Raw genomic sequence first — 12846 nt, 5'->3', positions numbered from 1 at the left:
TCCAAATTGTTTGAGACTCGATATTTTCAAAAAGAATACTAATTTCAGAAGTGTATAGTAGCAAATATCTCTGCAATGAAAACATGAAACTTATGAAGTCTAAATTTAAGGCACACAGACTTACCAATACATTGAGGAAGCTGGGTCCACCTTCCACTAATGCATGAAACTGCCCCGCTTCCAATCATTGTGAATGTTTCCAAGCAGGTGAACTCCACTGAATCTCCATGGCGGTAGGAGGGCATAGGAAATTTTACAGAGCCGTGCTCAAGTTCAGGAACGTTGTCACACATTCTCGCATCCGCTGTGGTTGTTTTCACAAACATGTATTTTTGATTAGGACGGCACATAAGACACAAACTAGTGTGCAAATATTAACACTTTAATTACCAACACATATCGGCAAGGTTGTCCACTTTCCATCAACACACTGGATTTTATTGGGTCCCTTCAGAAGAAATCCAGGCTTGCAATCATATTCCACCACCTCATCATGGCCGTATTCTTCTTTCTTTGTTCCCTTAACTTCCCCATGGAGGAGTTCAGGAGGCGGAACGCATGATCCTACTTGACCTATTGCACAGTATTGTGTAAATATAAATGAGAATGTACATTTTGCAGTCTAAGAATCTAGTCCATGGGGAAAATTGTTTTTTAAAAATTTTAACTGCATTACCTATTGATATCATTTTATCAAGTAAATACACTAACAACACATTTCAAAGCTGTAACATTCCTGTTGAAGTAGCATTGAAAGCATACTGAAGGTAGAAAAAGGTTTTATAAATGTGATATCTTGAAGATTCAGGCAAATAGGTCAGCAATTGTACTTATGCCAGTTATAAAGATTTTCACATTCTCTGACAATATTTTATCATCCAGTTATCACTCTGTAGAAAATACCATCACAGTGGCAATCACCTATTCAACCTGTCTAAGTTTGTTTATTACAGGCTATTGAATTATTAAAAATCAAAATCAACTTTCATATTATTTGGACATACTCCGTGCAATGGGCTAAAAGGCGTATCCTATAAAAATGCCAGCATTAATGGTACTCTAGACAAAAAGAAAGAAGTCTCTGTAGTCTCCCCTGTCATGTCTCCATGTGTAAACACATTGATTCACATTGTAACAAGTAAATTAGCCTGGGATTAATTTGGTAAATTAGTGACTGTGTATTAGCCACACAGCTTGATAATGGCTGTCAATATCTCTGAATATGCTTTAGACTATAGCATACTAGAAGACTGGGGGATATTAAGAGAAGGAAAATTAACTTCTGATCCTCATTCTTTAAATGCAAAATAGATACTGACCTTTACATGCTGGGAAACTGGGGGACCATCCAAAGTCGTAGCATTGCACTGAATCTGGTCCAACTCTGTGTCCTGGTCGGCAGGAAAATTTCAGCAAATCTCCAACTTTATATTTTTCCTTCTTGGGATCGACGATTAAGTTTGGATCTAGTAGGGGAATGCTACATTCTCTTTCTTTAAAGTAAGATAATCATAATATACAATTAATTACTTTTAAGTAGGTTTATCCCTCTCATGTACAGTCACAAGGAAACATCAGTAACTTTCTTCCTTACTAAAAATGCATTTATATAGCACTCAAATCTATATGGAAGTCTCAGAGAAATGTAAGGTGGTGCAATATACTAGTTGTAAAATTAACTTATTTTTAAGGATCTGATTTTCTGTAGGGTGTTATTAATGCTAAAGTCACAACTTTCTTATTTTCACAACATAAAGTATTCTCTCATATTTGAAATTAATTCTATACAATATCTAAATCACATATTAAAAATTTTCAGTTCTATATAATTGAGAAAATATAGCACACAAAATCAATTCTAATGTATTTGATGTTAGGAAAATATAATTAGTATATTTTAAATTAAAGAAGTAAAAGACATTTGCAAAACACTTATATTACTCTAAACTACTTTGTTATACTTTATATGAATATAGTTCTTATTCATAATTAATTGTTAATTATTCTGGTTCAAATTAGAATGTATAACTTACAGCATTAAAATAAAATTTTTCTTCAATATTTGGCATTGTTGTTACAAACACAACTAGATAAATATTTTATATCCTTGATATTTCTGTTTTTGCTAATTTATAAATTAAAAATCACTTTTTTAAAATTAGGATGATACATAAAAGATAATTCATACTTTTAAAAATTAACTGTTAGTATACAATCAGCAACAGATTTGAAAGTCACGGTTTGAAACTAGTATTAAAAATACTTACTACACATGGTTAATCATACTAAAAAATACTTACATGTGGATAGAGATGGATCTCAGATGAATGGCACATGCTAAGTGTATGAGAAAAAAATCCTCTGGGAACCCTCCCCAAAGAATTCCTTTCTTTTAATATTGAGTTTTAGATTAACTGGAAAAAATTGTTCAGAACAAGACTTACCACAATTATTCTATTCTAGAATTACAATAATTTAAAGATGCTCTTTTTGTCTGTGCCTGTTTATGTGTTTCACCTTATTTATAGAAATTATCTTATTAGCATAACATAATACTCTATCTTAAAGTGAAAAATACACCCCCTTCTTTTTTTACAATTTATATTTGTAATTCTTTTTTTTCCCTGGTTTTCAAGTCCCGATTTTATAATCTTGAACTGCTTATAATTAGACAGAAATTAATGACCACCATTTGTTTAGTTTGATATTTGGGGCATGGGAAGCGGGGGCAGGGTCACTTGCTTCTCTTTGTTTATGATAGTTCTTCCCATGCAGACCAGTGCAAGGAACGTTGAAGTTGGCACAAGACAATCAAGACCAAGTTCTCAGCACAAAGGAGATTTATTTGTCCCAGAGGGGAGAGAGGCAGGGAGCAAGGAGACAAAAACAAGAGATAAAAGACAGAGGACAAGGGAGGGTGGGGAACAAAGGCATGAAGAGAGAGGGGGAAGTGTATTTGTTTTAGAGGTAACAGAGACAAAGGACTACCTCTGAATAGAAAGAAGACAGACTTGGCTTATAGGAAGATGGTGATTTATAAGTGTAAAAGGAGAAACCCCTTGTTAGGAAGAAGAGTTTAAATTTAATTGGGTTTGTTAATTAGGTGAGCCAAAGAGGGCTTTTGATTGCTGAACTTCAATACTTTGATAACGGAACTTGGTAGTCAGCCTTAGGAGGAGGATGTGACCAAATGAGGTAATTAGACCTTGGTAGCTAGATAAGAATATAACCTAATGGTTTTTAGCCAGGCAGAGGGAATGGGGGAGAAGGGCAAGACCTGGCAAAGCATTGTATGCAATGCTTAGGGTGGTTAGACCTTCACCTAGACTGGTGTGGAACTCAAGACACTAATACTTCTAACTCCTAAGTGCTAAAATGAAGGGTGTGCACCACCCTGCCAGGCATAAACATCCTTAATGACTTCAGTTTCAGAGATTCTTGAGCTGCAAATCTGGTTTCACAGTTTCTGTTACTATCCTTTTAATTTTTCATTTCTACTCTTCCAATTATCCTGTCTTCTCCCATCACACTGTTCATGGTTGCATGACTTTGTTTCATATTTCAAATCACAATTTTGGTAACTGAGACTTAGTTTGAATTATTAAAAGCTTGCATCTATGATAATAAATCAATTATATTTTAATCAGAGATATGTGATATACACCGGTCATACAAAGGAATCCTTAACCCATTTTGTTCGTTAGTTTTCTTATTTTGGAACATAGACTCACTATGTATCCCAACATGTCCTCAAATGTAAACCCTCCTGTGCCTGGCTCCTAAATGCTGGAATCACAAGCATGTGGCATCAACACCTGAAAAAAGTATTATTTTAAAATAGATTATCAGGGCGGTGAAATGGTTCAGTCAGAGTCAATGCTGGCATCCAAGTCTGGTGACCTAGTTTCAATCCCTGGAAGTCCAAGATGAAGACAGGTAGATGCCTATCACAGGCTCTCTGACATCTACTTATGCAATGTGGTACATGTTAGTTCTCAAACTCAAGAAGAATGCCGAGCTGAGATGCCTACTTAACATATCAAAGCAGATGTTGACATCACCAATACTTGTTACAGAGGCCTTGCTCCTCTCAGTGCTTCCCACCACACCCCTTATCCCCATCCTCTCCAGATACTAGGTTTTACTGCTTCTGTCCCAGCTACTCTTTCATATATAACCCAGCCATTTTGGCTATGCTGTCTCTTTGTCTCTGGGTTTCTGGGTTTCCAGGTAGAATCCTTGCTCCCTTTCTCTTCTTTTCCTGTCTTGCTCTCTTACAACTCTCAGTGCCTGGCTCAGACTGGACCCTTTTATACACCCCTGGCTATGCTCTCCCTCATATCTACAATAAACCTTCTCTTCCACCCATACCTAAGAGCCGTCATGTCCTCATTCTTTTATTCAGTGTCCACACCTCCATAGACACACACATGCACGCATGCGCACACAGGATAAGTGGATGAATGTGCTGAAATAGTAAAAGCAGATACGATCACCTTTGGCCTTCTTTTTTCGTTTCTCACAGGTTACATTAAACAAGAAGAAATATTCTAGGAAATTTATTTTAAATTAACAAATAAATATTTAGTTTTATTTTTAAAAATTCAATAGAAAATAGTACTCACCATAGCATGAGGGTTTATCAGACCATCCATCATAATTACAAGTTATGGAGCCTTTGGTATCTTTATGTCTGTTTTCATATCCAACATGGCATTCATAGTCTAATTTGTCATTGAGTTTAAACCATGTGCTATTACTTTGAGTTCCAGCATTCTCAAATATAGGCCTATCACAAGACTCTAATGCAAAATAAAATGGAAGATTTCATTTCTAATGTGCCAATGGATAATCTGAGTAATTTCAATGGGAATAAAATATTCATATGTCAATATATGATAGCATATTAAATACTGTCTAAAAACATTTTAGAAGAGCAACAGTAAATAATTTTCCTGAAACAATTATTAAAATGCAAACTATACTACAGTATTGCGTATGAAACGTCACCTAAGCTTTTGTAAAATATTATTTTAAACATAGTTTCTCAGCTCAGTTTTTTTATATTTATCATAAGTGCCTGTGTGGTTTTTTTAGTGAGGTATAATAGCATTTTGTGAATTCAGGTCACATATTTAATAGCTAAAGTGATTCAGAAAATATAGAAAAGTTGATTAGTTGAATTTAGTACAGATGCATTTATTGTATTACAGCAAAAGTTATCTCTTCCATAATAAGAAAATCCAATAAAGTCTTCTTAATTGTAATTTAATATAAATGAATATTACATGGGAATAATCTTAATTGCCTTTCCTTTATCAAGATCCTGTAAAAATGCAATAAATTTAAATAATGAAGAATTAAGGAATTAGAGGCTATCCTAAATTGCCTTTTCATTTAAGGTATGTTGAATATTCTTTAAAAATATCACTGGCTAGCTTTCTGATAAGATAAGCTGAATTTTCAACATCCTTAGTCATCAGAAAAATGCAAATCAAAACAACTTTGAGATTCCATCCTACACATGTTAAGAATGGCCAAGATCAAAAACTGACGATAACTTAGGCTGAATTTAGTGTGGGGTAAAAGGAACACTCCTGTATTGCTGGTGGGTGTGTGAGCTGGTACAGCCCCTTTGGATTTTTATATGGCGATTTCTCAGAAAAATAGGAAACAACCTTCCTTAAGACCCAGCAATATCATTTTTATGTATATATCCAAATGAACTAAATATTATTCTTTAAAAAAATCTTCATAAAATCTAAGACAAGGAAAAATTCCAAAACAGCATGATTTGCTGCTACCTGGAGTCCTTTCTTTCTTTCCAATATCAAGTTATTTGGGGACATTTTCTAAGAGAAAAATGTTCTACATGGACCTTCAATGATAGTGTTAAATACATATTTTAACATTATTACATATTCTGGGGTTTAGAACATGGAGATAGTATTCATTAGAATCTTCACCTTACATCTAGAAGCTAAGGCCTTGACATTCAAGTCAGAACACTTTTTTAAAAAGGCAGTAAATCAAAGAATCTTTTTTTTTTTTTTTTTTTTTTTTTTTTTTTTTTGGTTTTTCGAGACAGGGTTTCTCTGCAGCTTTTTTAGAGCCTGTCCTGGAACTAGCTCTTGTAGACCAGGCTGGCCTCGAACTTACAGAGATCCGCCTGCCTCTGCCTCCCGAGTGCTGGGATTAAAGGCGTGCGCCACCACCGCCCGGCTAAATCAAAGAATCTTTCACTAGATTTAAAATTATATATTTTGAGGCATTGAAAGGCAAAATAAACTGAAATACTACCATACAGGAAGGAGTTATAAAGGAAAACAAATAGTTGTGCATACTTTTTCTTGAAGTTAAAAACTTATCTTTCGAATGAAATAACGTGAGCCACATAAAAGAAAAAAAAATCCTGAACTCTTATACACCAGTATAATGGCAGCATTATATTGAAGTACTCACTAATGCATGAAGGTTGAGATGACCATCCGTTTTGTAGACAAGTAATTGGTCCTGATGTTTTCCCATTTGCGGTTACATATCCCTGTTTGCACTTATACTGTGTTGTTTTATTTAGATGATATGCAAGATCAGATTCAGAAAAAAAACCATTCTCAATTTCTATATCTGACTTTGAACATGCTTCTGAAAGGGAAAAGAACAAGAAAAGCATTAGTGAAAGCACAGTAGCTTAAAGATTCACAATATAAAAAATATTAAAAATAGCCATTAACATCTATGTGTGAAGTCCTGGTTAATCAAAACCATTCACATTACTATGCAAAAGAGAGGAAATCATAGTTTTAAAAATACACAATAATACTGTCAGAATTTTTTTCTATAAAAGCAAGGTTTAGTTCACTCATAAATATTATGTTTTATCCAAGTATATCCATAATCCTTCATAATGTCACACTCTTGAAAATATATTATTTTTTAATTTTTAAATTTTTCTTGTACTTTTTTTTAAAAGGTGAGAGTAAATTGTCTCTCTTTGATACATAGACATTTACCTAAGTAGATTTCCTTTATTTGGGTGAAGATCTCGGAAAATACATAGCTGTTACAGACTCTTGTTAAAAGAATTTGAAATGTCCTCCTAACTGCATGCCTAAAAAACAATGGATGTTCAAAGTTCAAAGAAGTTTAGAACAAATAATACATTTATTCAGTGTTCTCATGCCAAGATGTTGCCTACTCAAATGTGAAACTGAACTTAAAAGTGTAAAAGTAAATTTATTAATTTCATTTTTATGTTAGTAACATTTCAAAGTGAAATAAACTAGATAAAGGTATATTACATAAAAATTAACATAAAGGGACTGTATAAAAGTATACTTCTTCCAGTTACTATATTTCTTCCAGTACACATATTTGCTTGTTTATGGAAATGAAAGAAGAAAATGTTAACTATTTTAAATCTTACTGAAAACATAAGATCAAACATTGGGAGGTAACACTAAGTAGTGAAGAGATAGGAACATCATGAAACAGATGAAAAAGAATAAAGAAAAAAATTTAATATTTTTTTTCAATTTTTATACTTAGAAAAAAGTAAATAGCAACATAAATTCAAATTTTGAAAACCTAAAAAAACAAAGGGAGATCAAGCAGAATCCAGACAAGGAAAAGTAAGGAAGTTGTATGATCCTGTAAAGAAAGGTAATAAAATTATAAATTTAAAAAAAAGCAGAGTGTCAGACATAAAAAAAAAAAAACAAAGAAACAGAGGTTTATAACTGAAAACCGCCAATGTCAGCTATAGGAAGACAAAGAGTACTGGACTAAAATTTCATAGGTATCAATAAATTAATGAGGTTCATTATCAAGTTGGCTTTATAAATGGAGGAATTTTCCAGAAAATAACATAGTGAGAAAGAACCCAGTCAGGAAAAAAGTTGGATATTTTAATAACAAACATCACTCTTTTCAAAGAGGTTTGTGCTACTGAAACCTGTGGCATAACAAAGCAAAGACAAGAGAAAGTAGAACTAAAGTAGAACTCTCCAGATCTCCACAGCTATCCTCTAGCTTCTTTGGCCATATGTCAGCATAGAGCAACACAATATAAAATGATGTGATGCAGAAGAACAGGAGATAAAAAAACCATCCCAAATAGTAAGGTAAATAATTTCCAGAACACCAACATTGTGAGATAATCAAACTGGGAGGGTGGAAGAATTGATTCTTTTGATTACCTTCATCCTCTAGAAAGACCCCGGTCTTTTGCCTTCTTCCCCCTTTTGTATGGCAGTATAAGAGTGTATGGTGTATAGAAATTAAACATGGGCAAACTCAGATTTCAGTATGCAGAAGGAACTGTGTGGCCCTCCTGATACTACTGATAGTTTCTTTCTTTCTTTCTTTCTTTCTTTCTTTCTTTCTTTCTTTCTTTCTTTCTTTCTTTCTTTCTTTCTTTCTTTCTTTCTTTCCCTTCCTTCCTTCCTTCCTTCCTTCCTTCCTTCCTTCCTTCCTTCCTTCCTTCCTTCCTTTCTTTCTTCCGTTCTTTCTTTTTTTGGTTTTTCGAGACAGGGTTTCTCTCTAGCTTTGGAGCCTGTCCTGGAAGTAGCTCTTGTTGACCAGGTTGGTCTCTAACTCCAATGTTAGGAGATGTATAGTAACTAACTTCTATTATGTAAAGATATATCTTCACATACATATGTAATAATTAAACTATATAATTTTAATTAAATTTTGGGTTTTATAATTATGACAGTTTTTGAGCTACTTATGAAAATTAAACATAAGTCATTGTATTTAATTTATAAATACCTTTAGATAGATATCTAGAAATGAAATCAAATAAATTAGAACTATGGCAGGTGTGTGGCTATGAGAATATTTCCTAGGGATTTAAAGGATATTAGGAATAAAGCTAGCCGGATAGCAGGACGCAGCCCGCCTCCACACTACAATAACTGTCTCAAACTTACTTAAAATCACATTCTTCCTGTATATTATGGCACAGGATATACAATACTGTTCCAAAACATAGTAAAGGGAGCCAGCTCTCCACAGTTTATATAACTTTTAGTACCACTGTCTTCCATGCTTCTACTAGTATGACCCTTTAAGCAGTGATTAAGCTTTCCTAACCCAAAGAACAAAAGTCTAAATTGCTCCAAACAAACATATGGTTAGGCTTATTACAGCAGTACCCCAGTCCCTGGTACCAACTTCTGTCTGAATTAGTGCTTCTTTTGCCGTGAAGAGTCAGAATGATCATAGCAACTCTTATAAATGGAAGCATTTAATTGAGGTGTCTCTCATACAGTTTCAAAAGTTTAGTCCGTTATCATCATGGTGGGATATGGCAGCATATCGGCAAACATGGTGCTTGAGAAGTAGCTGGGAGTCCTACATGTTGCAGGCAACAGTAAATGATTATGCTCACTTCTAAGGACTCATCTTTGAAAAATGATTTTTATTCAAGAATCAGTTAAGTCCATACATATTTAGTGTTCAGATCAATGACATTGACAAACGAGTGTGCTTTATGAATACAACCCTACCAAACTAGAACAAGTTTGAACTCTTTAGGAACTCTATAACATCTACAGGGAAACTGTATTCATTTAAACACTGCATGGCCCATTAGTTTCAGCCTCTTATTGGGTAATTCTCACATCTTGCTTTAACCCATATTTAGTAATCTGTGTAGCACCACAAGGTGGTCGCTTACCAGGAGAGATCTTAACCTGTGTCTGTCTCGGAGAGGAGAGGCATGGCGACTGCCTGTGGTGTCTGCCTGACTCTGCTTTTTTTCTCCCACAATTCTGTTCTGTCTACTCTGCCTACCTAATTTTCTGTCCTATTAAAAGCCCAAGGCAGTGTCTTTATTAACCAATGAAAGTAACACAAAACAGAAGACCCTCCCACATCAAGTTATAGACTATAGGGACTTTTGAAGTTGGTATGAATGCATTTTTGTATTATGATATGTCTTTAAGCCTTTGGAGGCCAGGAAGTAGCATATGGTGATTTGAAAAAAAAGAATATGACCCCAGAAGGGATTCGCTCTATAGGGGGAGAGGCCTTTCTGAAGTAGGTGTAAACTTATTGGAAGAAATATGCTACTGTGGGAGTGGGCTTTGTGGTCTCTTTTTCCCCTACCTTCCCTCAGTGTGATACTCAAACCACTTCCTGTTGTTTACAACATGTAGGACTCTCAGCTAGTTCTCCAACACCATATCTGCCTTCATGCTGCCATGTCCCACTATGATGATAATGGACTAAACCTCTGAAATTGTGAGTCACCCTAAGAAATGTTTTTCTTTATAAGAATTTCTATGATCATGATGTCCCTTTATAGCAATAGAAATCCTATGTAAGACAATGACCAAGCTATCTAAAAACGAATAAAGCTAAGTTTCTCATTAGCAAAATTGCATGGATCAATTGTTTTCTACACTATGAATATGTATTACTTTCATTGGCTAATAAAAAGCTGAAGGGCTGATAATTGGGCAGGAGTTAGGCAGGCAAACCAAACAGAATGATAGGAAGGAGGGCAGAATCAGGAGTCACCAATTAGATGCAGAAGAAACAAGATGAGAATGCCACATTGAGAAAAAGTACCAAGCCACATGGCTACACATAGTTAAGAATTATGGGTTGGTTTAAATATAAGAGCAGGTTAGTAATAAGCCTGAGCTACCAACTGAGCATTTATTATTAATATAAATCTCTGTGTGGTAATTTGGGAAGCAGTTACTGAGTATTTGGGAGTTGCTGGCAGGATAGAAACTCCCACTTACACCAAACAGTGTAAGAGAAAGCATTTGACAAAAATTCAAAACCAGATTAAACATTTAAAGGCATATCACATTTAGATGTATAAAACTCAATATTATTATATGACTAATTATTTCAAATTTGTTTTGAAAATTCAAGATAATATCAATCAAATCTTAAAAGGTTATTTAAAGGAAGCTGACGGAAATAAACAAAGAACACAATTGTGATATATACAACTAAAACAGACTGGTTTTTAGAATTTTTAATATTCCAGCCAACTAATTACAAATGTATGAATTAGAAAAAGAATTGCATTTGAAAAACTAAAATTATTACCTCTATATTAACCTAGGACTGCTTTTTGGAAACCCAAATCATAATTAAAAAATGCATATCAACAGTATCGTATTGTAATATTTATTAACATTTATTTGTGAAAATAAAATGTGACATCCTGCACTCATTTTCAAACATATGGACCATGAAAAACTTGACACAGACATATATTAGTACAGATTTTGAAGAAAATGTAAAAACAAGATAATGCACAGTGTCCCAGAATTCCTTTCCCTGTTACACATCACAGAGAATCCAGAGACAATTGTCAGTACTTTAAAATGGCAGGGTACTGCTTGAATATATGAATGATGTATATAGCTATTATCATATTATTTGTTTAATTTTAAACTATAGTCACATATTGTTTTGAGTAAAATAAAAAAGTGATTTCAAAGTTTATAGTACCATAAATTAAACACATTTTACTCAATGTTTTGTTGTATTATGGTCTAATGTTTACTAGATGTGTTTACTTTGCTATATACAAATTTTCTCATATATGCTCTTGAAAAGAAGCATTTTGCCACAGGTAATATAGATGAGATGGGAAGTCAAGTGTTTCTTGTGATATCAGAGCTTGTTACTTACTATCACAGATGCATTTGTGTTGAGGAGACCAGCCTCTGTACATGTAACTGTTTCCTGACCATTTGGAAGACTGTAGCCAGAGTAACACTGGACTCTAACATACTGGTCCTGTATGTAGTTTTCTGTCTGTTGTAAAAATTGCCCATTTTCTACATAATGCAAACCTCATTGTCCTAAGAACCATAAGATGATAAATTAAAAACATCAAAACATTCATTTATTCAAAAAACTAAATTAAAGCTTACCTTTACAATATTTAGTACATGTGTGACATTCAAAATAAAACCTATACTCAATGTTTAAAAGAGTGCAACTTTTCTTAATTTTTATAAATGAAATGTGCAAGCCATCAAGTCATTCTCATAGTCCCTGTTTTTGATCTGCATTTCATGAAGAGCTGCTCACAAAGAGTCTTTCTTTGCTCATAAAATCTTCTGCTGGTCTTATTTTTGTCATGAGGAATTTACATATAATTACGCATGTACTCTTCCTTTCCACTCATTGTTGGAATTAAACATGATTTAATATAGACATTGACTTACTGAGGCATGGAACTGCAGGCTCCCAACCTTGTGCAGTGCAGCGAATGTAGTCCCTCTTTGTCCCTGAAGGAGTCAAAAATCCTCTTTTGCAGTAATAACTGAACTTCATTCCTCTAAGTGTTGGGAAGTAGTACCTATAGAATCCGTGGTTCTCTTCATTATTTAGACCTCCATTTTTGATTCGTGGAAAATTACAAGGTTTCCCTTGCAATAGAAAAAAAAACAGAAAATGCTCAGGCACAAACCATTTGAATAATTAATTGCTTTTTATCAAAATAACTATGTCTAGAGAGTGTCTGGGAGAAGGAGACAGATGGAACTCAGACAACTGCAGTATGTGAGAATATCCTATTCATGAGATCAAGTTATCCCTTCCAGATCACCAGAGAAGTGAGTCAGGGATATTTAATAACCAATATGATGACTGCTGATTTATAACTTGAATTTGAACAGAAGGATAATGTGATTACATTATAGTGAGCTATTATAAATTCATATTTATGTGCTATATTGTTCATTGTATTTACAAGTTTATATGAATTGTTTAAATCTTTCCTTTTATGTTCTTCTTTATAAAGAAATAATATGTTATTATCAGAATAACATTAATTTTTTACATGGAGGGTGATTCTACCCCAGG

General features: G+C 33.9%; 1 protein-coding gene across 1 annotated transcript in view; it reads right to left on the bottom strand.

Moving 5' to 3' along the window:
• The window catches only part of LOC119827250 (complement factor H-like), a 52304-nt gene that overhangs the window by 23129 nt on the left and 16329 nt on the right, over positions 1–12846 (bottom strand). Inside the window, exons 3-8 of the mRNA XM_038348710.2 lie at positions 12207–12410; positions 6463–6645; positions 4626–4802; positions 1320–1493; positions 391–573; positions 125–304 (exon numbers count right to left, since the gene is read on the bottom strand). Of these exons, the coding sequence (XP_038204638.1) occupies positions 125–304; positions 391–573; positions 1320–1493; positions 4626–4802; positions 6463–6645; positions 12207–12410 (1101 nt within the window). The remainder of the gene's footprint in view (positions 1–124; positions 305–390; positions 574–1319; positions 1494–4625; positions 4803–6462; positions 6646–12206; positions 12411–12846) is intronic.

This window comes from Arvicola amphibius, chromosome 12, assembly GCF_903992535.2.
Source record: "Arvicola amphibius chromosome 12, mArvAmp1.2, whole genome shotgun sequence".
Taxonomy (NCBI): domain Eukaryota; kingdom Metazoa; phylum Chordata; class Mammalia; order Rodentia; family Cricetidae; genus Arvicola; species Arvicola amphibius.
Note: the sequence above shows the minus strand (reverse complement) of the source record. Positions and strands in the feature narration are given on the sequence as shown.